The sequence below is a fragment of the Lagenorhynchus albirostris genome, chromosome 7, assembly GCF_949774975.1.
Source record: "Lagenorhynchus albirostris chromosome 7, mLagAlb1.1, whole genome shotgun sequence".
Classification (NCBI taxonomy): domain Eukaryota; kingdom Metazoa; phylum Chordata; class Mammalia; order Artiodactyla; family Delphinidae; genus Lagenorhynchus; species Lagenorhynchus albirostris.
The window spans coordinates 1,758,168-1,785,404 of record NC_083101.1 but is presented as its reverse complement, the minus strand read 5'-3'; the positions used below and the strand labels follow the sequence as shown (position 1 = coordinate 1,785,404).

General features: G+C 58.8%; 1 protein-coding gene across 1 annotated transcript; it reads right to left on the bottom strand.

Moving 5' to 3' along the window:
- Positions 1-1,365: 1,365 nt before the first annotated feature.
- LOC132523118 (basic proline-rich protein-like) lies at positions 1,366-17,741 on the bottom strand. The gene is made up of 8 exons (XM_060153667.1): positions 17,610-17,741; positions 16,188-16,294; positions 14,867-14,975; positions 9,322-9,374; positions 8,649-8,778; positions 7,763-7,901; positions 1,712-1,841; positions 1,366-1,558 (listed from the first exon to the last, which is right to left on the bottom strand). Exons 1-8 carry the CDS (start codon positions 17,739-17,741, stop codon positions 1,366-1,368), a joined length of 993 nt encoding a protein of 330 aa, XP_060009650.1.
- Positions 17,742-27,237: the final 9,496 nt, after the last annotated feature.

The window sequence follows — 27,237 nt, the reverse complement described above, 5'->3', positions numbered from 1 at the left end:
GATGGACAGCTGCCCTGTGACCCTATAAAGGCCAGGCCTCTTGCCTTGCTGGCCAGCCCTGCAGAGGGAACACGGGCAAACCCTGCTCTGGTTCAGTTGGGCCCAGGAAATGCTGTGTCTGCAGACGTGAAACCCGGGGACACACAATCCATTTCTCTTTTTGCTTTTGCCGCCAGGAAGCAGAGCTATGTTCTTGACCCTGAGCTCAAAGCATGAAGTTGTCTCTGGAAAGAGGTGACCGGCTACAAACCTTCCAAGTTGTTCACCCACCAAGGTCAAGGGCCAGCCGAATCCTGACCGTCAAGTTCCGGCGAGGCCTGGACCAGGATTCATTCATTGACTGAGTGAACCCACCTCATGGGTGACACTGTAGAGACCCCCATGCAGGGGTCCTGGCCATAGCAGGGGGGCTGACCCTGCCACCGGGCAGGATGGGGGATTCCAACAGCCCCCTCCATTTCTCCGGGAAGGACCTGTGGTCCCCAGCAGCCTCCTGGGAAGACAATCTCCAAGGGCTGGCGCTCCACGGCCAGGGGCTCCTTGGCTGTGTGCCCAGCACCTCCTCACACTTGGGGTGGGGGTGAGGGATACAGACAACCCCTCCCCCCGTGATCTATTTCCATTGCCCCCCCCACCCCCGCTGTGGTCTGTTTCCATTGCCTCCTGACGATGGACTGGGCCAGTCTATAGCCAGGTGAGGCTGGCCATGCGCACAGGCTTAGTTTTCAAAAATCTGATGGTTTTCCGTGACAACCTCTTGGCAGTACATCGCCTTTTGGCTGCCCTGCGTGACTCTGTCCCTCCTCCCACCTTTAACGGTCCTCACCTGAGGGGTGGGACCTGGAAGGCTCTCTCGAAAAGACTAGTTCTTGACTTGGCGAGGTCATTGATCACAGTTGCTTTCAGACGTCAACTTTGAAGGTGAGGGGGGCGCTCGGAAAGCAGGCTTGTCATCAGGAAGCTGGGGGCTGGGGCACCACGATTCCACCCCCCAAAGCTGGCTACCTGATGAGCCCATGTCTCCCCACTTCCTGGGGAATTGGGGGCCCAGGAGCGCCACCCCTGGGTCTCCAGGTAAGGTTGCCTGGCCCCTAAGTGGAGCTGGTGGATGTCCCACGTGGCCTGGATCTGAGCAGGGGGTGCAGAGCCGTGGCCACCTGTGCCACCACCACCGTCAGATCCACTTCATGGAGGCCCAGCGGGGTCCTGAGTGAGCCCATCCTGCCGCCCCCTCCCCAGATCAGAGCTCCCACTCCACCCCCTGGGGGGCCTTTCCAGTGTGATCCGTCTCCAGGGCGTCCGTGTTTGGTGAAATCTCCTGGCAACTCTGCCCTCAGCCAGGCTGAGACCCCTGTCAGCCTCTGGTTACTCAACGTAGAAGGAAGACGCCGCCAGGAGCCAGGCACCAAGCTGCGGGGCTGCAGGGCTTGCGCGAGGGGAATCACAGACTCCAGGTCCCGGGGACCCCAGGTACCCAGGGCTGGGGCTGCAGTTGTGGGGAGCAGGGCAGGAAAAGCTGATGGGCGGAGACCTGGGCCGGGTGCAGGCCAGCTGGGAACTGCAGCGGCCAGAGGCTGTGGGTCGGAGCCCTACTCCCCACGAGCCGGTGGCTGGGCCCGGGGCCCGTGCTCACCTCTCTGGGGGCCCCTGCCGGAAGGCGGGAGGGCAAGGAGGCCGGGGTCAGCCCAGAGCTGAGAGAGGGCAGCCTCACTTTGCTTCCACAGATGGGCCCCACGCCTCGTGAGCAGCTTCCCCTGGTGGTGGGGGTGGGGGGGGGCAGGCGGGCAGGTTCCCAGGGCCTGGGGCCGGCTGGTCCAGGCCCCTTTCCTCTGGACCGTCACCTGGAAGGAGGGGCTGCCTGTGGGGCGGGAGGCGGGTGGCCCTCAGCTGATTGTATTAGACAGACCATCATCGATCCGGCTCTGGTTTATCCCTGGTGCCTCATTTCAATAAACAGCAGTTGGAAGGAATTAGCAGAGGACACGGCTCTCTCCCCTCCTCCTTTCTCCTTGGCCCTGGGCTTCCTCTGGTTTGTCTAGAATGGAAGATTTATGAGGATATTCAAGGAAGATTCTCATTTGTCCCTGGGACACGGGATCCAGCGTACGGAGGGCACGGCCAAGCCCTTCTCATTTTCATGCCCTTACATGGGGTCACGGGCAGGGGCTCTGGGCACCAGGGGACGCAGAGGGGCGACGGAGAGATGTCACCGAATGGGGCTGGGTTGACCTTGGGAGAAGCTGGCAGGAGGCCCCTCAGGATGGGATGTAATAATCCCAGCGGCCGACTCACGGTTACTGGCCAGCCCGGGGCAAGCGGTTGTCATATCCCCTGTGCCCTGTTATAATTGTATCACATGGTTGACTTTATTTCCTGTTTTTTACCCATTGCAACAGACATTTCCCCAAGTTATTCAACATTCTTTTTGAAAAATATTTTTTTAATGGCTGCAAAATGTTCAATGGATTGGTTGTAGCATAAAACTCCTAATAGTTTCCTTGACATTTAGACATTTAGGAGGATGCTATTTCACTGCTATTATAAATAATGTCGCTCAAATTGGCCACTCGGGTTGCAGCCCTGCAATTTCCTCAGCCTGCAGCCCTGTTTCCCTGATGCCCACGGAACTTCCTCCCCACGGCCCCTCCTTGAAGCCTCCTCCTTCCCATCACGTCCATCCCCTCTTCCAATACTCTTCACAGCTTTTCCTCTTCATGGTCTCTTCTAGAAGGTGAGCTTGCAGGGCCCAGGCTGAATGTTACTTGCTCAGTCCCCACTGTCAACAACGGTGCCTGGCACACAGTGATTTTTAAAATTGATTATGACAACCATTGCCTTTTTCTTTTTTTTTTAAATCTAACTTTTTAAAAATAAATTTATTTATTTATTTATCTATTTATTTTTGGCTGTGTTGGGTCTTCGTTGCCACGCGTGCACTTTCTCTAGTAGTGGGGAGAGGGGACTACTCTTTGTTGCGGTGCGCAGGCTTCCCATTGCGGTGGCTTCTCTTGTTGTGGAGCACGGGCTGTAGGCTCACAGTCTCAGTAGTTGTGGCACACGGGCTTAGTTGCTCCACGGCATGTGGGATCTTCCTGGCAGGGCTTGAACCCGTGTCCCCTGCATTGGCAGGTGGATTCTTAACTACTGCGCCACCAGGGAAGCCCCACCTTTTTCTTTTAAACAGTTTATTGAGATATTAGTTTACATACTATATAGTTCACCCATTTAAATTGTACCATTACATGAAGTTTGTTACATTTTTCATTATTAATCTTTAAAATTGTGGTAAAATATATACAACATAAAGTTCATCATTTTAGCCATCTTTAAGGGCATTAATTGCATTCATTATGTTGTGCAACCATCACTACTATTTCAAAAACTTTTTCATCACCCCAACCCCAAAGTCTGTCCCCATTAAACACTCACTCCCCATTCCCTGCCCCTAGTCCCTCATAACTATATTCTACTATCTGTTGCTATGAATTTGACTATTCTTTGTATGTTGTATAATGGAATCCTACAATATAGGGCCTTTTGTATCTGGCTTATCTCACTTAGCACGATGTTTTCAAGGTTCATCCACTTTGCAGCATGTGTCAGGATGTTATTCCCTTTTATGGACCAATAGCACAATCATTGTCTTTTAGTTGGGTGTTTAGACCATTTACATTTAATGTGATTATTGCTATCACTTGCTCTTTGTTTTCTCTTTCTTCCAGATGCTCTTTGTTTCCTTTTTCCTCTTTTTCTGCCATCCTTTGGATTAATCAAGTATTTTTACGATTAAAAGGGGATTTCATTTTATCCCCTTTATTGGCTTATTATTTGTGACTCTTTATTTTGTGTTCTTGGTGCTTTCTTTAAGGATTACACATCTTTAACTTATCACAATCTACCCTCAGGTGACGCTAAACCCCTTCACGTATGTGTAGGAACCTCACAACAGTAGCCCCCTCCTGGCCTCTGTGCTACTGTTTCATACTTCCACATATGTCGTAAACCCCATGATACATTATCAGGTTTTTTTTTTTTGCCTTAAACAATCAATTCCTTTTAAAGATTTTTTTTAATTAGAAAGAAATCATTTTATATTTAGACATGCAGTTGCCATTTCCAGTGCTCTTCCTTCCCTTGTGTAGACCTCTCTTTCCACTGGGAATAATGTTCGTTTTGTCTGAAGGATTTCCTTTAACATTTCTTGTGGGGTGGGTTTGCTCGCGATGAATTCTTTTAGCTTTAGTCTGCCTGAAAAGCCTTTATTTCACTTTCACTTTTTTTTTTTTTTTTTTTTTTTTGCTGTACGCGGGCCTCTCACCGCTGTGGCCTCTCCCACTGCGGGGCACAGGCTCCGGATGTGCAGGCTCAGCGGCCATGGCTCACGGGCCCAGCCGCTCCGCGGCATGTGGGATCTTCCCGGACCGGGGCACGAACCCGTGTCCCCTGCATCGGCAGGCGGACTCTCAACCACTGCGCCACCAGGGAAGCCCTCACTTTCACTTTTGAAAGAGCCTTCAGCAGTCGTAGAATTCAATGTCGATGGACCCTTTTTTCCTTCCAGAGCCTGAGGGACTGCTCAACTGTCCTCCACCTGCATTGCTTCTTGCAGGTTGTTGGCTGTCCATCTTCCTTCCTCTGTCCCTTATGTACTTTCCCCACTAGCTGCTCTTAACATGTACTCTTCATCCCTGGTTTTAAGATATGTAACATGCTTCAGTGTTGTTTTCTTCATATTTCTTGTGTTTAAGGTTTGTTGAGCTTCTTGGACCCATCGGTTTACAGGTTTCGTCAGTTTTGGAAAGGCTTAGCCATTATTTCTTCGTGTATTTTTCTATCCCCCATTCTCTCTGCTCTCCCTCAGGAGCCCCCATGACAGGTGAATCAGTACCACTTTTCCTGGTCGTTTTTCTCTGTGTATTTCATTTCGGACACTTTCTCTTGCTGTGTCTTCAAGTTCACTTGCCATCTTTTCTTCTTTGGTGCCTACTCCGCTGTTAATTCCATCCGGTGTTTCTCATGTCTAGGAATTCGATGCAGGTCTTTTCTTATATTGTCCATGTTCCTCTGTGAGGAACTCAGTCTCCCCTCTACCTTCTGGGAGGAGGAAGGAGGGTGATAACACCTGCTTTAGTGGCCACGTATACTGACTCTCATCTGTGTCATTTCTGTGTCCTTGTGCTGAGTTTTCTCCTCATCGTGGGCCACGTTTCCCTGCTTCCTTGCATGCTTGGTAATTTTTGCTTGAATGCCAGACATTGTGAGTTTTCTCTTCTCGTGTGTTGGGTATTTCTGTGTCCCTGCAGCTCCTCTTGAGCCTTTTCTGGGGTGTGCTTACATTACTGGGAACAGTGTGGTCCTTTGGAGGCTGGCCTTTGATCTCTGTTAGTCTGTTAGACCACAGCACTGTTAGTTCGGGAATAATCTTGCCCCAAAGCTGAGGCAATGCCCTCTTGAGTGCCCCACCCAACGTCCTGTGTATCATGGGACCTTCTCACTCTAGTTGGTGGAAACAGAAACCACTCTCAGGTGTGAGCTCTGAGGATTACCCTGTGTTCCTTTTCCAGTGTCACGTGCTTTCCTTACACACACGTGTGCTGTTCAATCCCCCTGGGACTTGAGGGGCTGCTCTGCAGCTCTCTGGAGCTCTCCATGCAGCCCTCGCCCCTGTGGTACTTGGCCCTTGTGGGGTCACCTTGCTTGCTTCCCATCTCTTGGGGGTCACTGTCTTGTGCTGCCTACATTCCAATGTCAGACAACCATCGTTTCATACATTTTACATACTTTGCTGTTGCTTCTTTTCCACATGAAAGTAATTTCAGTCCCTGTTACTCCTTCACGGTTAGAAGCAAAAGTCCTCCAATGGTTTAATAAATACTTTGAAGCAAATAAATGAATACGTGAGTGAGTAATGCTCCAATTATACCTTTGAGCAGAGAGCCTTCCTCCTACTTAGGCTGGTTACTATTGCCTCAGCTCCATGAGGGCTGGGGTGTCCTGTCCGCCCCTGCATTGCAGCATCTGGCCCAGGTAGGCAGATGAATCGACCCCTGGAAGTGCAACCAGAAAGGTCAACAGGTACGGACAATTGTAAGGCCCTTGACCCGTGTGGCTAGCTGCCTCCCAAGTCCTCACGGAATGATCCCTACGTGCAGCCTGGACTCCTGTACTCAGGGGAGCATGCGAGGGGAGGACGGGCTCTGGGTGGCGGTGAGCCCTTGTTGGTTTCCGCCTCAAGCCCAGGAAGCGGGGTTGAGAGCTCTCCCTGTCACGTGCTCATCTGTCCGGTGGGGACTATAGGCTCCCAATAGAGGGGCCTGGAGACAGGCTGTTTGCAGGCGGGGTGGAGTTGCTTTATTTCCTCTTGACATAAAGATGACGGTCTGAGTGCTGCATTATAAAGGAATTACGGCTCAGGCTCTCCTGGGCCTGCAGGTTTCCCACGTGAGCGCAGGGCGCCACGGGGGAGTCCAGGGAGCACCCCAGCCTGCTGGCCCCCTGCACGGCCCCTAGATGGGGGCCTCACCGGACCCTGTCCCTAAAGGGGGGCTGGAGCTCAGCTCAGCACATTTAAGGTTCCGCCTGGGTCATAGCCCCTCACTGGGGGTGAGGGCAATAGTCAGGGGGACAAGGTCAGGGTGCCCCCAGTACGGGGAGGCCAGACAGAGAGAGGAGGCTGAGAATGGGGGGAGGCAGTCTCCGCCACATATTTCCCCCAGTCCCTGACATGACCTCAGGGCCATGGCTCCTCGTGAGAAAGAGACCCCAAAGTGTCCCCAGGTGCTGGGAGAGGGAGATGGCAGGGCCATGGGAGCCAGCGGGGAAGGAAAGGTGAGTCACCGTGGAGCACTGGTCCCGAGGGGCCCTGGTCCCCAGGGAAGGCTGGGAGGAGGGGGCGGGGCAAGGTGGGGGCTGCTGGGGAGCGGAGCCTCCGGGTAGCGGGCAGGGGGCCCTGCGCCCCTGGGGGTGGGCAGTGACCATCTAGATGATGGATCGCAGAGGCTGCCCTGATGCAGCAGATGCGGGGCTGCACTTGGCCTCAATCGCTCCCTGGGGGCGCCGATCGATGAAGACCTGCGCGCTGCCCGAGCAGCCTGTGATGAATGACTCAGGATTGATTTTCACTTAATTGACAATTTGGTGAACCTGTTAGCAAAATCCCAGGTTGGGCCCTAGACGGAGCCTCAGGGTAATATATGGTGGGGTCGCTCAGGCCAGGCCAGGGTGGCAGCCAGGGGGCAGCAGAGGCCAGCCAGCCACTGGGGGGTGGGGGTGGGGGTCGGCAGGGCTGGGGGTGGGGTGGGGTGGACACAGCTAGGCCAGGGCTGAGACTCCTCTGTGCCCACCCCGGGGAACTCACTGCCTTGGGAGGGGGTGTGTATAAGGCTGGGAGCCCGGCTACAATGGGGTCTCGCTCTCGGGTCAGGGACTCATGGAAGAGCGGGTGGGGGCCAGAGAGGTCATGAAAGCAGGTTGAAATCCCCCCAGGATTTGATCCCAGCCCAGCCCCCGTCAGCTGCATCACCGGGCACTGCTTCTGAGCCTCTCTGATTCTCGGTTTCCTCTTCTGTAAAGTGGAGCCCATCCACCCGCAGAGCCCATCTTATGCCTCATCTCTGACCTCCCCTGCAGGCTCTCAGCTCCCGCTGTCCTCCACGTGGGCGACCTCCTTCCCATCCCTGGGACACTCACCCCACCTTTGTTTTTGTTTAAAGCACTTGTCACCATTTGGCATATCTCCCAGTGTGTGGGCCTGCTCACCCACCTCTCTGCCGGGCCATCAGCCCCACGAGCACAGGGACGCCGCCTGCCTGTAGCCTGGCCTGCGGGCTGACCGCCCCACCCGCCCCCGCGGGCTGACCGCCCTCCCCCTCGGGCAGCGGCACCTGGAGGCCTCCCTGAGCCTGGGAGCGACCACGGCAGGTTGTTACCAGGACGACATGAAAACAGGCCGAGAGCTCACCTCTGCCGCTGGCCCTGAACTCATTAGCCGGGCCTAGACTTGGGAATTGTAACAGGACCCCCGGGTAATCCCTTCTGGGGGCCACCCAAACAAAAGCCAAATTAAGTGGACGGAATTGCAGCGGGGAGGCTGGGAGGCTGGAATTTACCCCCAGAGCAAACAAAGCGCGTCCCCTTCTCGGGTGCAGCCGCGTGGAGTCTGATTTCCATCCTGTGCAACTTAAAGCCACCCCGGGAACCCGTGGACAGCACCCCTCCCGTCAGGGCTGGCACCGACGGTCCCTGGCAGAGGCGCCCCTGATGGGACGTGGCACCTGCCCCTCGGGTGTTGGGTGGTCAGACACGGGGAGGGGTCCCTGGGGGAGCTAGGGCACTGAGGGGTGCTCTGGGCTGCGGGAAGGCCCCTCCTCCCGCGCGCAGCGCCCAGGGGGCCTCTGGAATCCCCCCTCCAGGCCGTGCCCTGCAGCCTGTCCCCTCCTGCTGCAGCCTCGGAGGCTGCTCCGGGGAGGCTGGTGGGGGCCTTTGGGGAGGCGCTGGCCACCCCAGGGGCTCCCGCTAGGCTGGAGGGCCTGGAGGATGAGCAGGGTGGGAAGCAAGTCTTTGCCACCAGCTGGTCATGGCCTTGGGCCTGGCCCCCACCCCGGACCCAGGCCCAGGAGCTACTGGTAAACTTGAGCGAGTGGCCTCACTTTTGGGAGACGCAGCTTACTCATCCGGAAGTGGGTGACGGTCCCCTTGCACTGATGGTCACTGGGATCGGCCCAGATGTCCACCAAGCCCGGTGCCGGCAGCGTCTGGCTGCGTGGCCGGAAGCTGTGCCTGGTGGCAGTGGCCACAGTGTCAGGGTTGGGAAGCCCCCATGTGCAGGTGAGGTTTTCGGGGGTGGGAATGGGACCTCTGCCACTGGCGCTGCTGGAAGGGCTGGAGGGGGGACGCCCATACCTAAAAGGAGGCATCGTCCTGGCCTCGCTCTGGCCAGGCCATCGTCCTGGCCTCGTCCTGGCCTCGCTCGCGGTGACCACGTGGCCCCATGGATCTCCGGCTTCTGAACTGGCTGAGCGCGTGTGGTGGGCCGGGTGGGGTCAGAAGCGCCGGGCCTGGGAATGCGGGGCCCCTCCCGCGGTGGTGGGCACACGGCAGGGCCTGAGCACAGCTTTGGACCCCCATCCGAACCCCGCAGGTGAGATCCAGGTGAGCGGCAGGGACAAGGGTCCTGGTAACGCCCCGCAGAGGCGCCAAGCACGCCCCGACGGGTTCGCTATTGACGACACGAGCTCTTCCATCCCCCCTGCCACGGATGCCTCAACGGTGCAAACACGGCTGGATATTCACTACGATCAAGGGCTCCCCAGCCAGCTGCACCTGGGGGCATCCAGTGGACGTTTGGAGACATCCTTCAGACTGAAATCCTTCCCCTGGGAGAGCAGAAAACACCGCTGTCAACTCGGCCCTGACTCCTGGGCCCTCTGGGGCATTTCTCTGGGTCCAGAGTTCAAGCAGGTGGGCAGGGAGCCTCTTAGAGTTTGGCCTCCTCCACGGTCCTCTAAGGGGGGACAGCCACGTCCAGAAGGCACACAGAGGCCGGGGAGGCTGCCCAGGGCTCGTTGTCAGCCGGTGAACAGCAGACCCAGGGTCTGTGCGGATGTAATTAGTTAAGGGTCTTGAGATCGTCCTGCCTGAGGGTGGTCCCACATCCAATGACTAGTGTCCTCATAAGAGAAGAGCAGAGGAGATTCAAGACAAGCCCAGAGAAGCCGGGTGAAGACAGGGTAGAGACTGCAGTGATGTGGCCACAAGCCAAGGACACCCGGGGCCCCCAGCAGCTGGAAGAGCCAGGAAGGAGCCTCCGCCGGAGCCTCCTGAGGGAGCACGGCCCTGCCCGCACCTTCATTCCAGACTTCTGGGCTCCTGAACCGGGAGAGAGCCAGTTCCTGTTGTTTTCTGCCATCTAGTCTGTGACAGTTGTTACAGTGGCTCCAGGACACTGATTCACGGCCCCAGGTGTGCGCGACCCCGGCTGTGTCTGTGCCCCTCTCACCCGCCCCTCCTCACTCCCGTTGCTCCAGGAATCAAGGGAGGGACAAGTTTCCTCCCTGTCTTAGGGCCCCTGGCTGGGTCTGAAAAGTGAACTGACAAAGATGGAGGAACAGAGAAAAGCACACAGTCTATTTGATATAAGTTTTACATGACATGGGGTCCTGCTAAGGAAGTGAACACCTGAAGAAACAGTGAGCCCCGGGATGCGATGGGGGCGCGTGTGATGGGGGCAGGCAGTCATGGAGGAGCCGGGAGGGTCAGGAGCGTGAGGTGAGCATGGTAAACGGGGCGCTTAGCAAGGCCCGCTGGCTAGGATTCCTCCCGGGTCCCTCATCTTTAGAGATGAGGATGCGCCCATCCTCCGGCTGCTGGGAGGGCCTATCTCACCCGACGGTTCAGGGGAGAAGGTGGGGGAAGGTCAGAGTGACCTTCTGTTTCCACAGTTTTCTCAGACTCCGTCAGCTTTAAACATTCATCAAGTCCAGGTGCCGCGTTTTGGGGTAGTGTGTCCCAAACCCCATCACAAGCTCCCACTCTTTCCCTCATCCACTTTCACTGGCCTCGGACATTTCCACTGTGACCCAAGGGGACCGGGCTCCCCAGCACAGACCTGGACCACACTCCAGTGATTCCAAGTGGGGTGAGCCACGTGGAAAGGGCCCAGGGAGCTGGTGTGTGTGGCTGAGTCGATGTCCCATAGGCCTGGGGAGGGGGTCCCAGCGTACAGTTGGAAAGTGTGCCAGGCAGAAGACACAGCAAGTGCAAAGGTCCTGAGGCCAGAGACTCAGAAAGGAGCCGGGTCACAGGGGGCTGGAGTGGGGCTGGAGTGGGTGGGGCACTGTCGCCAGCACTGCTGGAGAACAGGAAAGAGGGCCAGCCCCAGGGACTGCCCAGTCCTCTTTCTTACCTGGTGGCCCCCTGGCTGGTACACCTGCTCCCAGCTGGGAGCTCCCCAAGGGCGGGGCAGGACTGTGGGGCCCTGGGAGCCAGGTAACGGGTGTGAACAGATGCTTGTGGAAGCCGGGGGAGGGCCCTTTCCAGGTCACCACTCTGGGCAGCCCCTGGACGGCCTGAAGCCCCAGTCAGGAGGCTCCACAGGCTACCTGGGCAGCTGGTCCAGCCTTCCTGACCACCTGGGTTCATCCAGGCTGTCTAGTGAAGCAGCCATGCCCCGGGGCTGACCCATGGGACCTGGGTTCCCGGAGCCTTAAGATGGACCTCCCTCCTGGGGCAGCTCTTGGGGGCGGGGGACTGAGTTCCCCAGCGGGGGGCTTTGGATCCAAGGGACCTCCTGACCCTTGCCCAGGCCACTTCCTGCCTCCTTTTCCTCCCTGGGCTCAACAGAGACGCTATTGTTCAGACCCATGGAGAATGGCAGGCCTCCCACGCACCACTCCTGGTGACCCAGGCTCCCCACCCCCTCCCAACCAAAACCTAAATAAAATAAATAGATGGGAATTCCGAGGGGGCACTGGAATGCAATCAACCAAAAAGGCCCGAGTGCTTCCGAAACGATCGGATTCATCAGCATGCCGGCTCCGCAGCCCGGCTCTGAGGAAGCCGGGCTTAGGGCTTTTGTCTCCAGTACCAGCGCCTAAGCTCCTGCCCGGGCAGGAATGTGGGCCCGACCGGGTCGCACCCTGAAACCCGACGCCGCTGCCCCGTGACTCTGGCTCCGCAAAGGCCCAGCTCCTCTCAGCTCTGCGGGATTTTGTTCCCTGGCCGAGCAATTTCTCCAGCACTTTCCCTGGGATCAGCTCCTAACCGAGGCCAGAAGTCTTTTTCTTCCAAAATGTAGACCTCATTCCTTTTGGTTTCTGACACAGACTTGCAGCCTATTAGACCAGGGGGCCTGGAGCTGGGGGTTAAAGCCCTAAATGAGTCTGTGAATTGCTTCCGTGGCAATGTCGCCCCCCTCGGATGGCATCACTGCCGACGCGGACCCGCCGGGGGTCGGGGGCCCATCTCCACCCTCCCTCTGCCCAGGGCCGATGTCCTCGGTGCCACCTGCAACCCTGACCGGAGTGGGCTGTGGGTTGACCGCTTTCCTCGCTGGTTCTAGAAGCCTCTGCGCAGGTGTTTGGCATTCACGGTCCAGCCGTTTCTGCTCTGAAACAGTCAGGGCCGGCAGAAGCCCTTGCTTAATAGCAGTCTAGCTGGCCGGGTGGTCACTGCCTGCGCGGGCCGTGCGGTCTCTCTCAGGTGGCTGTGTCTTCATCCTACAGATTAAGGACGAGGCTGGGAGAGCGGCCGGGGAAGCCCAGCGGTTCAAGCCCAAGGCTTCTGTCCATCCCACTCCCGCTGAGGCCACCCAGAAGGTCACGCCTGGCACAGTCCTAAGGCCACCACACAGTGCGGGGCCCAGGCAGCACTCTGAGCTCTGACGGTCTTCACCAGCTCGGCCCCTGTCCACCTGCCACCCTGCCGCTGAGAAGGGCAAGAATGACTAGCTCTTTATTACTACAGAGATTTCTAGAAATTTTAGACCGAGAGCCAAAATGTCCATCGGTGGTGGAGGATGAGAAGGAATTAGCCACGAGTCGGGAGCAAATCCTCGCGGAGGGCCCGGCTCTGCCGCGACCCGAGTGTCCTCCCTGCCCGGCTCCCCCGAGCCGTCCCCTGGCCCCCAATCCCCACTACGAGAAAGGGGCTGGCGGGGGCGGGAACGGGAGCCTGGCTGGTGCCTCTTCTGAGCCACCCACTCTGGACAAACACCGTGACCTAAAGCAGAGCCGGGAGCGCCAACCTTTTCATCACGAAAGGTTTAATTTATTGCGAGTGCGGAGTCACAAATCATAGGCGGGGAGATTTATCACCTCCAGGAGTGGAATTGACCACAGAGAGAAGGCAACATTCCCAAGCTACACTCACTCCTTTAATAAAGTTGAAAATGTAAGATATGCCCGTCCCACCCCGGGAGCCATGGGCAGCGGCCAATGAGTTTATGGAGGGTAGTAACACATGACTGCTCGCCATTCCGTTCTGGAGAGAGAGAGAGATGCAGTGGGGACCTCCCAGGTCACGCTGGGCGTCTACGATTTAGGGGTGATAGCGGCCCGGAGCCGGGGCAGGGAAGGTGGCAGGCCTGGATGGGGGGTGGCACCGGGGTTCCCCAAGCCCCCTGCACGCTCTGCCCCTGCTCCGTGCCTGGAAACAACCTTCTGAGCTCTCAGTGGAGATCCCCAGACCCGGAGGGTCTCCTGCCTGGGGAAGACGACACCCCTTAGGAGAAAAGCTAATCCCTGCCCCAGCCGGCCTTAATCCACCCCTCAGGAAATGCCTGATCCCCACGGCTAGACCTCTCTCCATCTGAGATCGGGGGTGTTTCCTGGCAAGGGTGGTGCGAGATCTGAACTGGCCCCTCGGGCGGGGGTGTCCAGACTGGGGCCCGGAGTCATAGGCTCTCAGACTGTCTGGCCAGCCACCTCTCTAGTTACAGCTGGGAAACTGAGGCCCAGAGCGGGCGGGATTCACTTGGGAGCCAACGGGCAGCCCCCAGCTCTCCCCAACAGACACAGAGACCCTCGGAGGTGATGCGCCAGCTGGGATGGGCCAAGTGTCCCCCAGAGACACCCTGAGGCCCTGGACCTGGCCTCCTGGCCCCCCACATAACGCCAGGCCGGCCTCTGCCTGGGACTGCGCGGGAGGGCCGTCTGGCCTCCGTCGCCATCCAGGCCGCAGGTTTGCTTCCTGCTGCGGTGTCAGACCCGGCCGTGATGCTCTGCCCTTGGCCTGAGCCCATTTCTGCCAGACAGGGGTGCCTCCTCCAGTCACCCAGCAGTGCTTTCCTGCGGCTTTATCTAAATAAAAATGTACAGGGTGTCCCTCTGCCCTCCGCCCACCCCAGGACACTGTGACTTTGAGCCCCTCTGGGGATGGGACCCTCGGTGCCAAGAACTTCCCTCAGCAGGGAAATCGGAGGCGTGGCTTTGAAGCAGGAGGTGGCAGGGAGGTTGTGGAGCAGCAGGTGTGTGTGTCTCTATGCGCGTGTGCAGGGTGTGTGTGTGTGTGGGGTGCACTGTGGGCATGTGGCTTCGGGCACGCGTGCCCATGCACGCACGCACGTGTGCACACACGTGTACAGCGTGTGCATGCGTGGGCACGACGTGGCCGTGCGCGTGCGTACCTGCAGGGGGGCGGGCAGTTGTACCTGTGAGTGAGTGTGTGTACCTGCCCGGCGCGTGTGTTGACACCCGCAAGGGGGCTCACCTCCTCGGCTCCTTTCTTCCTCCACCAGGCTGATGCCCCGGGATTCTGGAGCCCTGACACCCTGGGATGGGTATGACTTGGTACCCCCCAGCCCGGCCCGCAGCTGCCCCCCTCACCTTGCCGAGCCGCACCCTGGGCACCCCCCCCAATCCTCCCGTGCCTGCCACCCAGCGGCTCCGCCCCCGCAGAGCTCTGGGACCACCCACTTGCCCAGCCCCTGCTTCCCCGCCCCCAGCACTCTACTTAATGTCCTTCTCATAAGGAGTTTTCAATTATAAGCCTAAATGAGGTCTATAAATTTGACTTCATAAAATTCCACGCACGTCATTTTCCAGCAGAAAAGGCTCTCTAAGAAATATTTTCCTTAGGGCCCCCTGCGTCCTCCCCCCCGTGCAGCATAACATTTATTCTAATATGAAAATGGCGGGTGTTCTATAAATTGAGGGTCATTAGCGCGCTTCATTGATTTTCCCGCAGCTTCCAGCCCGGGAGGAGCCACGTGTGAATATCAGTCTATTCGATTGAGATTCATACCCTATTTGGGGGTCAAAGAGCGGGACCCCATGAGCTTGAACTTCTATCAGCCTAAGGCGGATCAATACTTGGAGATATATTGGGGTTGGGGGCCGGCCGCTCGCACAGATTCAGTGGCCGTAGATACGAGGTGCGGGGGCGGCCGGCGGAGAGGAAGGCGGAAGATGGGGCCCTGCTGCCTGTCCAGCGAGGCTGGGGGCTCTCCCGGGCCCTGGTGGCGGGGGTCCTCAGGGGGGCTAGACCCAGAGGGGGGGCGAATAGGGTATGGCGCTGTGATGCAGGACAGGAGCTGGCCTGCTCCGCCGGATGACCCCTCCGGAGGTGGGGAGGGCAGAGGATGGCCACTGGGGCCCAGGGACCTAGGAAACTGCAGAGACCCTGGTCCCGGCCCAGAGACCCGACCCACAGAGCCAGGGGCCCAGTGAGTTCTCGTGCTGGAGGACCCTGCCGCCCGGAAGGACACTCGGGGAGCGGGGCAGGGGCGTGCGCCCTGATTTTAATTGTAACAAAGGGATTCAGAATGTAGCTGCGGCTCTTCGTCCTGGTTTTGGGGTCTCCAGGGCTGTCCAGCCGCTTCCGCCCACACTCTGGCCTCATGCTTCCTCGCCAGGGCTGCTCCCTGAGTCGCACACGGGCAGGCTTCCCTGCTTGGCGCTCCCACGGATGCCAGCCATCTGGGCATCTCCGCTCCTGTCTGGGACTCCAGTCCATTCTGCCTGGACCCCTGGCCCCTCGAGGCCCCTGGGTGACATCGTACACCCAACACCTCTAAGAGCCCGCTGTGTCCCAGGCCGGGGAAAGCCACTAGCAGGTCTGCAGAAGCCAGCGCTGACCCCGATCCCGCAGTTTACGGCGGGCACGTGGGGTCAGTGCTTGTTGCCGCCCCCGGGGATGGTCAGGCTGACCCGCACCGCCCCCCCCCCGCCGGAAGTGATGGGTCCCCGGCCCTGGGGACATTGAAAAGGCACGTCCTTGCTGTGCCCTTGCAGTGGGGTCACTGCCGTAAGGATGGCCCGCCCCCTCATATATCACCGCCCACCCTGCCCCGCCCTGCAAGCCCCGCCGGCCTCGACCGCAGAAGGCAGGGGATCTGCTCAGTTATTAGGGAGATAAATAATTTGAACTCTGGCCTTTTACCTTTTCCCCCAGAGGGCGGGCCGCCCCCACGCCCCTCGGGCATCCTGCCTGGAGGAGCAAATTTCATTAGGAGTCCTGGCAGCTGGCAGAGGCCACCCTGCGAGGCCGGCGAATGGAATTTCTTTATGGAGATGAGACATAAGAATATGAAAATTTAAGCCGGAGCGGATGTAATTTAACTTTGCTTTATTTATCGGGGACACAAATCCTTTCTAACGTTGGCGGATTTGGGAGGGCCGGGCAGGGTTGCTGGGGCCTTTGGGGAGAGAGGGAGCAGCTGGTGGGCTGCTTCCCACCCTCTCTGCCTATACAAAAGTGATGGGGGAGTCGGCAGCACCGTTGGGCCGTAGGTGAAGTTGCAGATGTCCACACGGGATGGGCAGCCAAAGGGGATGGGCCCCGCTGCGGGGGGGCAGGGCTGCGGGCATCCGGGGCAGCCCGGGTGGGGGGAAGGACGGAGGCCCCCTGGGGATGCCCTGCACCCGATTCTGCACCCAGCTGACTAACTTCGCCCCCGGGCCTGGGGTGAACAGGACCCTGAGCGCCTCTCACCAAGGTCCTGAGCGGACTTCCTGGGGGCTGGTTAGCTCTGGACGCTGGCCTGGGGTGGAGCTGAGAATCCTCCCTGCAGGGGGCCACGGTGACAAGGCAGCACACCCTGGGCAGCGGAAGGACAGATACATACCCTCTCCCAGCCCTAGAGGCCACAGTCTGAAATCCCAGTGTCCGCTGGGCTGGTTCGTCCGTTCCAGGCCCTTCTCTAGCTTCTGGTGGAGCCCGCAGTCCCCGGCGCCCGTTGGCTTGTAACGCATCATCCCATCTCTGTCTGTGTCATCACAGCGCCACCTTCCCCTGTGTCTCCCTGTGTCCCCGGGTCCAGATTTCCCTCTTCTCTGAAGGACACTAACTACTCAGGGTCAGGGCCCACCCCACCCCAGCCCGGCCTCCTCTTAATTTGATCACACCTGTAAAGACCCGATTTCCAAATAAGTTTTCATTCGCAGGTACTGGGGGTGAGGACACGGACACCTCTTTTGGGGGGACATGATTCAGCCCCCACAGCAGGAGCGGGGAGGGCATCTGCCACCCCAGACCCGGAGGACGCCCGGAGGACAAAATAGCCCGAGTGCTGTTAATTTATCCTGTGCTCTTGAATGTTCTCTTTTTTTTCCCATAAAAAAGATGATTCAGTGTAATCTGGTTTTTCAAATATTCAATTAACTCGCAACTCTAGTTGTTTGCTAAGTTTTTAAGTTCAGTTTACAAATATAAACTTCTCTCATGAAGCTTAGCAAATGCTAAGAGCAATGTTAAGGAACTTCGACAACTCAATGAAATGCCCTTAAACATTTAAAATCCACTTAAAACATTTAAAATCCACTTTTGTTTCCTTGTTCATAACTTTAGTTTCTGGACGGAACAAAGAAAAAATCCCCAAAGCATAAATCATTGTATATCAAAAAAACCCACAGTAAACTTGGAAACACAGAGACTCTTATGTCTTCTTATGTTTCCAGTGCGGTTTACGAAGTTAGTAAGAGATTGACCCTAAAAGTTGGAATCGGTCATTTAATTAAACATATCAGTTGGAATCACAGCTGATGACTAATGGACCAAGATGAAAACAGCAAACAGCAAACACACAGATTCCTTAAACTCCAAGTGGGGAAGCATCCTTAATTCTGCATTTTCCTGAGTTAAAGTTGCTTCCCTCCCCGCCGCTGCTCCCTCACTCGGCTGCTGCCCTGGGTCATGTCCCGGCTCTGGGCCAGCACTGCGGGGTGCCGGGACGGAAGGTCCCGCTGGGCCTGGGCACAGGAGGAAGGGGGCGGCTGTGCCCCCTGCGGCTGCCCGGGCTCCCCCATCCCCCTCGACCCCAGGCTCATTAACCCCTCTCCTGGCCAGCGGCTGGGGGAAGTCAGGAGACGGTTCCATTGAAAAATTCCTCAGCGGGTTTGTTAAAGGTGGTGACAGGAGGCCGGCCGGGTCTCTTGGGGAGGGGACTGCCGCCTGCCTAGACCTAGTGGGGCGCCTGCCCAGCCACCCGCCAACTGCAGCCAACACACAAAGGGCCAGATGGATGAGATGGACGGCCAGATGTAGGGGTGGAGGGTGCAGGCCACCGGGATGGGTTGCACAGGCCTCTTCCCAGGGGCAGGCCCTCTGGAGTCAGCCCCCAGACCCGCTGGGAGCCCCCAGCTCATTGGCCAGCTGGGAGGCCATACGCCTGCGCGCCTGGGCTGGACAAGGGGCTGGGAGCCGGTGGTGGAGAACGCTGTCGGGTTAAGGATGGCCCAGAGGTGGGGGACCCGGCACGAGGGGCCCAAAGCCTGGGAAAGGCATGCCGTCTCTGTGGGAGGGCGACAATGACACTTACAGGAACGGGCAATGAGGAGCAATGGCCGCGGTTCCGGGCTGCCTCTGGGTTTTCCTGCAGCTCCACCCATCCCGGTGTGGACCCACCTGCTGCCCCTCCACCAGCTGCTCTCCAGGGCGTCCCCTCCAGCCTCAGCCGTCACCTCATCACCGTGTGCTCCAGAGACACCCGGCTGAAAGCTGCCCAAAGCCAACATCTAAGCGCAGGTGCCAACCCTCCTCTGAATGGAACGATTCCACCCATTTGCTCCCGGAGAGAGACCCCTTGCGTCCCCTCAGTGCCCCCCGGACCTTCCCAAGCCTATAACCACGTGCACCCACCCCCAGGCCAGAGCCACCACCTGACACAATGCACAATGTCAAGGACTCGTGCAGAGCACCCAGGAGCTTCCGAGAGCGGGGGGCCCTTGGCCGAAGTTGGAGGAAGTCCACAGGACCAAGCCAGCGGCCCCCGGGGGAGGAGGAGAGAGCTAGTGGTGGGGTGGGAGCCACGGAGATGGCTGTGGGCCCCCCCAACTGTGCTCAGAGCCCCGTCAGAGACAGGGGGGATTATAGATGGGGGGTGGGAGTGGCTTTGGTGTGGGAACCTTCTAGAAAAGAAGAGGAAGTCTACACAGGGTTGGTCTGCTCGGCCAGGGAGATGTCCCTGGAGAAGGAAGATGCTGACCCTTCCCCAGTGGGTCCTGGGCCAACAGCTCTGGACTCTAGGGCGCGCAGGTAGGGATAGGCTGTCCCAGCGTGCTCCCATCAGCCCGGTGAGCTGCCCCCTCCTGCCCAGGCTGGACCTGGGCTGCTCTGCCAGGAGCTGACACCCCCAGGAGCCCAGTACAGACAGTAGGAAAGGCCTGAACGGCCAGTCAGACATCAGATAAGGCCTCCAGCAGACACATCTCAGAAGGGGCATTTGGTGGCCCAGGAAACGGCCGTGGTGCGACGCCCGAGAGAAGAAGCAGGTCACAAAGCCGTTGTGCACAGACGCAACCCGCCCAAAACACACGCACCACAGCGAACAGTCTGGAAGGAGCAATACCAACATGGTCTCTTGGTTAGAGGACCTCAGCGCCTTTGCAGGCGGGGTGAAGTGTGTTTTTCTGTTTTCCAAAGTTTGCACGATGAGCGTATATTACTTTCATAAGCAGACATAAGCCATTCGCATTCGTTCATAAACACTGACTGTGGCCTCTGCCTTCCGGGGGCTGTGAGCAGGCAGCCCTGGACCTGGGAGATGGAACCGGAGAGCAGGGACCCCCAGGAGACCGCAGGAGGGCCCCAGCAGCCACCCACCAGCAGCCATCCACCCGTTTTCCAAATACCTGGTAGGGCCCCGGGCTCAGGGGTCCCCGCTGGTGACATCATCTGTCCAGGCTGCAGTGTATCCCACGCCCCCATACTTTACCTCCCTGACAGCCTCCCCGCCAGCCAGCCTGCTCCTGCCTCCGGCTTCTGACGCCTGATGTCACCTGAAGGACTAGGAGAGAATTCCGCCCACCTAAGTTATGACCCGACGTGGAGCCGCCAAGGCCGCCCGTAAAATTTCCTGCCTCGTTATCCGTCTCAGTCTCCGCTGGGCCAGCCAGCCTGTATCCAAATCCCACCCCCCACCGGGCTTCATTTTAACTAATAGGACACTTAGTTTAATGAGGAGAGTTTGCATAAGAGGAACTTGCTAATTAAATTTTAAACCTTGTCATTCTAAAGATTAGCGGGAGCTCTGAACAAAGCCTTGTCAGGGAGACAGGGAGCCGCCCCCCCACCCAAGGAAAGTCCAGTTTGAGGTCTTGAGTGCAAACTACTAGAGGCTTCTGCCTGACCAGCCGAAAAGGAATCGTCCAGAAGGTGTAAGAGCCTCGTGGCCCCAGGATGAGCCGGGCTCCTGAGGCCATCGCTGGAGGAGATGGCGAGGAATGCTCCCCCCACACCCCGCCTGGGACGCCAGGCGCCCGACGCAGGCTGGTGGCTGCCCCCTTCCGAGGGCCGAGCGCCCAGCTCTCTCTTCACCCACCTGCCATCACCTGGGGACCGGTCCCCACAGCTCAGAGCTGGTGGTGGCTGGCTGTCTGGCGGGCCTCCCCTGCCCCCCAGAGAGGCCAGGGCGAGTCCCTCCAGTGCAGAGGCTGCAGGGGCCGCCCCCAGCGCTGGGCCACCTGCCCTGCCGGCAGCCAGCATTGTTCCCCCAGCAAAGAAAGAAAACGGGGCGGGGGCGGGGGGCAGCATGTGAAGAGAGTGTGTCACCACATCACCATATCACCCGGGAACATCACAGGTCTCGACTTCTGACCTTTCTGGAAGTCAAACAAGGCTGGTGGTCAGGGCAGGCTAGCTTGGGTACAATGGCCAGGGGGCCAGGACACAGCCACTCCCCAAATGACCACCAGGCCCCAGGGGCTGGGGGCTGGAAATGCACTTTCCGCCTGTGCCAAGGGCCTCCCCCAACCAGTGGGGTCTCCCAAGCCCCCCTCCTCTCCAGACAAGCCCTTTCCGGGAAGGGGAGTGGGTCCTTCACATCCATTCCTGTCACTTGCTGGAAGCTGGTGACACTGGGCCGATGCACTTAGCTGGGGAGGGTCCCTCTGCGGCCAGACTCCTGCCTTGCAGGTGGGGCCCCTGGACCCCACCACAGATGCACCAGCCCCCGTCCCAGGCCAGCAGCGCTGAGGACCCTCTGTGCGCTCCACCCTGGAGGGGAGGGTCTCCCGGGAGGGGGGCTTCCAGGGACCACCCTGGGGAGGGGAAGCATTTGGAGGGGTGGGACGCTGATGCTGACTCCATGACCCAGCAGGGCGGGGGGCGAGGAGGGAGGGCTCTTACTGGTCCTGCTTGCTCTCCTTAATCACATGATTTCCTGTCTGCCGACAGGCTGTGAGCCAGGCCTGCCTGGGAGGGGTGAGTGGTGCCCCCTTTATAAAATTGAGGTGAGGGACTTCCCTGGCCGTCCAGTGGTTAAGACTTCGCCTTCCAATGCAGGGGGTGCGGTTCGATCCCTGGTCGGGGAGCTAAGATCCCACGTGCCACCCCGGTGGGGGGGGGAACCAAAACATAAATCAGAAGCAATATTGTAACAAATTCAATAAAGACTTTAAAACAATTGAGGTGATATTCACATAACACAAAGTTAACCATTCTAAACCCTACAGGCGCAGCCATCGCCCCAGACAGAAACCCCGGACCCGTTAGAAGCCACTCCCCACCCCCGCCCACCCCACAGCCACGAGTCTACTTTCTGTTGCTGGGGATCCACCTGTTCCGGACGTTTAATAGAAACTGAATTACATACAACGTGTGGCCTTTTGTGTCTGGTTTCCTTCACCCAGCATGACATTTCCAAGTATCCCCCGTGTTGTATCATGTCCATGCCCCACTCTGTGCTATGGATGGACCACATTTTAAAATTAATTTATGGGGCTTCCCTGGTGGCGCAGTGGTTGAGAGTCCGCCTGGCGATGCAGGGGACACGGGTTCGTGCCCCGGTCCAGGAGGATCCCATGTGCCGCGGAGCGGCTGGGCCCGTGAGCCATGGCCGCTGAGCCTGCGCGTCCGGAGCCTGTGCTCCGCAACGGGAGAGGCCACAACAGTGAGAGGCCCGCGTACCACAAAAAAAAAAAAAAAGAAATTAATTTATGTATTGATGGACATTTGGGCCATTTCCACCTTTTGGCTGCTGTGAACATCCTTGTACAGGTGTTTGTCTGAGTCCCTGTTCTCAGTTCCGTTGGGTTTGATCTAGGAGTGGAATGGCCAGGTCACTTGGTGATTCTGTGTTTAGGGCTTTGGAACCAACAGACTGTTCTCCTCAGTGGCTGCATTGTGAACATTCCCAGCAGCGGTGCCGCCGGGGCTGATTCCTGTTTCCCTGGGGCCGTGATCGGCTCCTCCCATGCTCAATGACCAGGATCATCCCCTTTGATGGTTGAGGAAACAGGGTTTGCAGAGGTGCTGAGTGTGGACCGCAAGCGTGCGGGGATGGACGTGGGCTTCCCTCCCGGGCCTCATGTTCCGGGATGCGGTCCACGTGGACGAGGACATCCTCCGGCCATTCCCCACCCTCCCTCTTCCTGCCCACCAGTGGGGCAGACACTGGCCGGAGCAGGGCAGATGGATGTAAGCCACCTCTGACCCTGTCTGGGTTCCCCACCCCTAGATTTGGAAATGCTCCCTTCAGAAGCACGGGGCACACAAGGGCCCCAGAACCTCAGCACGGAAGGAAGCCATGTTTCCCTCACAGCCACCAGACCTACAGATTAGGGAGAAAGTCCTGGGGCAACTCTGACCATGCCCCCGCCTCAGGGCAGGTCTGATCTAACCTGGCCGAGTGGGTATTTGACCTCTGTGACAACAGGCTAGAGGCCCCTCCCATGGTTCACATGTCACTGCCCTCAAAGAGCATGGCTGGGGGGTTGTGAGTGTGAGCTGTGTAGAGAGTGGGTGAATGTGCTCACGGGTGAGCATGCCTGCGTGTGAGAGTCGCTGGCGTGTGCATCTGTTCTGCACGTAGCTCTGTGTTCTGAGTCGTGAGTATGTGCAGGTCCGGCGGGTCTGGCGGGTTCTGCCTCCTCCAGGTCAATGGGATTCGCCCTCAGAACCTGAGGAAGGTGGCTTAGGTGCTGCCCCAAGGTTTGCCGAGCGTTTCACTCAGGCTTGTTTCCGGCTTTGCCTTGGTAAGTCTCCCAGTAAGCCTGGAAAGGAGGTTGCACTTGCTCCCCTTTGCAGGCTCAGAGAGGTTGAGCGGCTCACCCATGGTCACACAGCTGCAGTGAGTAAGCACGGATGGGAGGGTCCCTGAGTCCATTGACCCAAGCCTGCGCTCTACCAGGTCCATAACAACAGACGTGGGACTCAGTGGGGAGCCCAGGTCATCCCTACCTTGTGTCTCTCAGGCTCCCCGGACCTAGCCTCACCCCAGCTCTGCAGATGTCAGCCGGGTGGACCCCTGACAGGTCACATTCCACAACCTGGACGGGCTCTTGGGAACACATGGAACTGAGGGTCTGAGGGCTGTGTGAGTGTCTGGGGGCTTGCGACCACTTCTCCAGGGATGGCCTCCACACCCGCTGTGACACTCATACACATTGCCCCACCCACACACACACGCTTCGCTGACTCTGGGGTCTGCAGAGTCTGTGCTTTTCTCCCAGGTTTGGCCTTGGACTCCACCCCTGTGATGCCCCGTGACGGCTTGCTTCTTAGGCTGGTATCTATTTTTGAACGCTGAGGGGGCTCCGCTGGTCAGGAGGGAATATTTTTATGGTGAAAAATGAGCCAAGTTGCATCAGCTCCGGGGGTGGCGGGGGAAGCCGTCACCGCAGGTCACCCAGGCAGACTGATGAAAACTCCGCTTATGAAGTCGCTGCTCCCCCATTAATTAGGGGGGAGGGGGCCCCTCCGTGCCACTGTGCACCTCGCCCACGGCCAAAAGCTTGTCAACACTTTCCACGAAGAATGAAAATGTAAATAACTTTCAGATTATTCAATGTCACCAAGGTATGGAAAAAGGTCGTCATGCTGGGTGTCATTTATCTCGTTGCGGATTTAAAGAGCTTTTTTCTATTAAATTTCTTAAAATTAATGTTTTATGTTGCTCAGAGTAATTTGAACAATTATGGGCTTAAAGAATTGATCATTACAGCCCCTGGGATTTAGCGCTCCAGACTGATTCCTTTGAAAACCCACTGATTTATCGTTTTGCTACTGAACCAGGCAAGCCCCCGGGGCTGGGGCCCCCAGCCCGCTCCTGCCCCAGTCGGGGGACCAGTCCCCAAGATACGCCCGCCCCCTCCTGCCAGCAGGTGGGGAGGAGGGAGTTAACGCAGGAAGGGGAGCGGCGCGTCCCCTGGTCTCAGGGAGAGAGGTGTGCCTCTGATTCCCTATGGTCCTTCATCCCCTGTGCAAATTTTATATTTAAAAGGAAAGAAGTCCTTTTATGTACTGGTCGAAATTATTATTTTTATTATTCAGGTATTTACGTTTGATAATGTATACAAGCGTCGGGTTCAAAAATTAACAACAATGTATATGTCAAGATGAGTATTCTATGTTAAAATTTAATGTTCTAATTATTATGATAAAGAGATTACTGTTGAAGAAAAAGTTGACGAGCCCTAGCCCCCGTCCCCCCCTCCACGAAAAAAGCTCAAGTGGGTCCCGCGTGCCCACCAGGGTGCCTCCCACCCCGAGCCTGCGACGCCCCTCCCGCTCGCCGCAATTCGGGGGGGGTCCCGGGACGGCGCGGCGCCGCCCCTCCCCCAACGTCCCGCAGGCCGCCCCGCCCCCGCCCCCGCCCGGCGCCCACCGGCTTCGCAGCGCCCTTTCCTGCTCTGTCCCTCGCGGGCGGCGCCCGGAGCCGGTTGGGCGGGGCAGTGGCCCGGCCCGGTGCGCCCCTCGTGGGCGGGTCCCTTCCGAGGCCCCGAGACCCCAGGGCCGGTCCTCGGACTCGGAGCTGGGTCCCCCCCGCCCGGTTCTGCGGCGAGAGGGCGCGCCGGGAACCCGCATCCTGGGCTGTGACACCCACAAACGCCTAGACGCCCCGCCTGGTTAACAGACTCCATCGTGGGAAATAAGTTGTGGTTTCCAGGTGACCCCCGCAGACGGGGCCCGAAAGACGGGGCGTCCACCTTCCCCTGCGGAAAGCCCGCAGCCCGAGGTCCTCCCCACCAGAGGTCTGCCCCGCCCACCTCCTCCCTGCGGGTTCCAAGCCTCGAGTCCGGGCTTGGGCCCCCAGTCCGAGGTCACGTCTGCGGGCCGAGCGGGGCCCGGAGGTGGGAGCTCGAGTGTCTGCCCGGGTGGGGCGAGCGGAAAGGGAGAACACGCGAGCTGGCGCTCAGCTCAGATGCGGAAACAGACCCGCGAGGTGTGCAAACGGGCACTGTAGCGGTGACCGCGGGTCTGACCCAGCTGAGCCCCCGCCCGGCTGCCCGCCCGCCAGCCCCCAGTCCCGGCCGGGGCGCGTGGCGCGCGCGTCTCCTCCGGCGGACGCGGCCCCTGCGGCATCCACTCTCTCCCCGCGCCGGGGGGGCTGGATCTGGGGCCCCGATGCCGCCCCGACGCGCCGCCAGCTGGAGCGAGCGCGGCCGGACCTGCAGACAGGCGGAGGGCCCCGAGGGGACAGCCGGCGCTTTATTAACCTGTCAGCGCCTGAAAGGTCCCGGGCGGCCTGGGGAGGTCTCCAGGCTGGAGGGGGGGCGCGATTTGAGGATTTATACCCCCCTCGGGGCTGCTGGAGGAGGCAGCGTCCGCCCCGCGGCCGCCAGGTCCCCCTCCCTAAATCCTGAATCCGACCCGGGCTCAGCCGCTTTCCGCTCCGGGTATCCGTTGCCAGAAAGAGTCCAAAGTGGTTCCCCCCAGGAGCCCGCCCCACCTGCCGCTCGGCCACGCCCCTGGGAGTCCGAGACCTTTGCCTGGGACTCCTTGCACTTCCCGACCGACACCTCTGCTCATCATGGGTCTCCCAGTGGCTAATGCAGCCACCCACCCCCACCTCTGCTCAGCCGGCTCTTCCCTGGGCACTCCCCCCGACTGAAGGGAGATCAGGGCCTCTGCTCCCACCCCTGAATTTTCTCCCGAGGGCCTCCCCCGTTTCCTGACCCTGGCATGCCCCTGCCCCATTAGATACCCAGGGCCCAGGTGTGTCTGGGAGACGTCAGCAACATTCCTCCTGGCGGGCCACAGGCTCTGGGTCCTGGGCAGCAGCAGGTGCTGGTGAGGGAGCTGTCCCTGCCAGGGCCAGTGGGACTGGGGGTGACTTGACCAAAGCCCCTTGGGCTGCCTGGCCGAGGGGACATCTGGGGAGCTCCCCCTCCTCCTTTCCCACACAGGGGACCCTCAGCCTGTCCCCCATCCTCTGCTCTGATCTGGTGCCCAGCTCCCCTCCCCCCCACTAGGGGCCTGTTCACCTACCCAACTCAGTGCCCTGTTGTCCAGTGAAGGACCCAAGAGCCAGGCCTCTGCCCTCGGGCAAGGTTGGGGGGGCCCCAAATTCACTAACTCTCCTTTTATGTCCCCCGTTGGAGGGGGCGGTCACCACTGTCTCCACAGGAGGAAAGCAGGGCGCAGAGGGGGCAGGTCACTTGCTCAGGGTCACACAGAAAGTGAGCAGATGGCTGGGACTGGAATCCAAGTTGGAGAGACCCCCGTGACCACGTTCCTTGAATCTCCTGACTGGTTGACACCAGCAGTCCCCCTCTCCCTGCTGAAGCCAGCTCCCAGCTGCGAGCAGTTTTGCTTGGTCGTGTCACCTGGCCACCCCGGCACCGGCCTCTCCCAGGGAGAGAGCGGGAAGGCCCAGCCCCTCCACCCATGGCTGGGCCGTCTGTTCTCTCACATCTCCTTCCAGTGCTCAGAAGCCTGGCTGAGATCCAGGGACAAAGGGGCCCCAGTTCACACCAGGTACCATCCCTGGCAAGGAGCCAACAACGACTCCAATGGGGCTTCCAGCTTTCAAAGAGCAGTCCCCCACTCCCAATGACCCCCTCCGCCTGCACCCCCCAGCATCATGAAAGGTACGGGCTTTCCAACGACTCTTACTGACAAATTTATTGAAGTCTGGGAAAGAACCGATGGTCAGAGAATAAATAAAAGACAGGGGACGGTCACAAAACCAACAGGTAGCTTGGGATGCAGGCTTGAGGAATAACTTGGATTCACACCCAGCCAGCCTTTGTGTCCATGGCAGGCGGCAGGCAGCAAAGCATCTGTCGAGGAGGGCAGCGCAGGCTCCGCGGAGCCCCTGCTCCAGCCTTCTCCAGCGGGGCGTCCAATCCTCTGGCAGTTGGAGCCCGTGGAGAGGGGGAACTGGGGGCTGTTTGGCAACGGCAATCGGGGGCCTGGGCTTAGCCTGGACGCTGAGGGCCTGGGGGCGGCTGTGACTGGTAGGGAGCTCCTTAGGGGCTTAAGGAGTCCATCTCCCCCCACCCCAGGGTAGTGGAGTCCGGAAGTACGGGAATATCTAGAGCCAGTTGCCCCAGGGGAGAGGGGTAAGGAGCTTCCTGGGGA

Coding starts and splice junctions, on each gene's coding strand:
- LOC132523118 (XM_060153667.1), bottom strand. CDS start 17,741: ATGGGGGAGCCCGGGCAGCCGCAGGGGGCACAGCCGCCCCCTTCCTCC. Junction 9,375..14,866: donor GCCGGCCGCCCCCGCACCTC/GTATCTACGGCC, acceptor CTGCTCTCCCAG/GGGAAGGATTTCAGTCTGAA. Junction 8,779..9,321: donor CGTCCACTGGATGCCCCCAG/GTGCAGCTGGCT, acceptor CACTGCCACCAG/GCACAGCTTCCGGCCACGCA.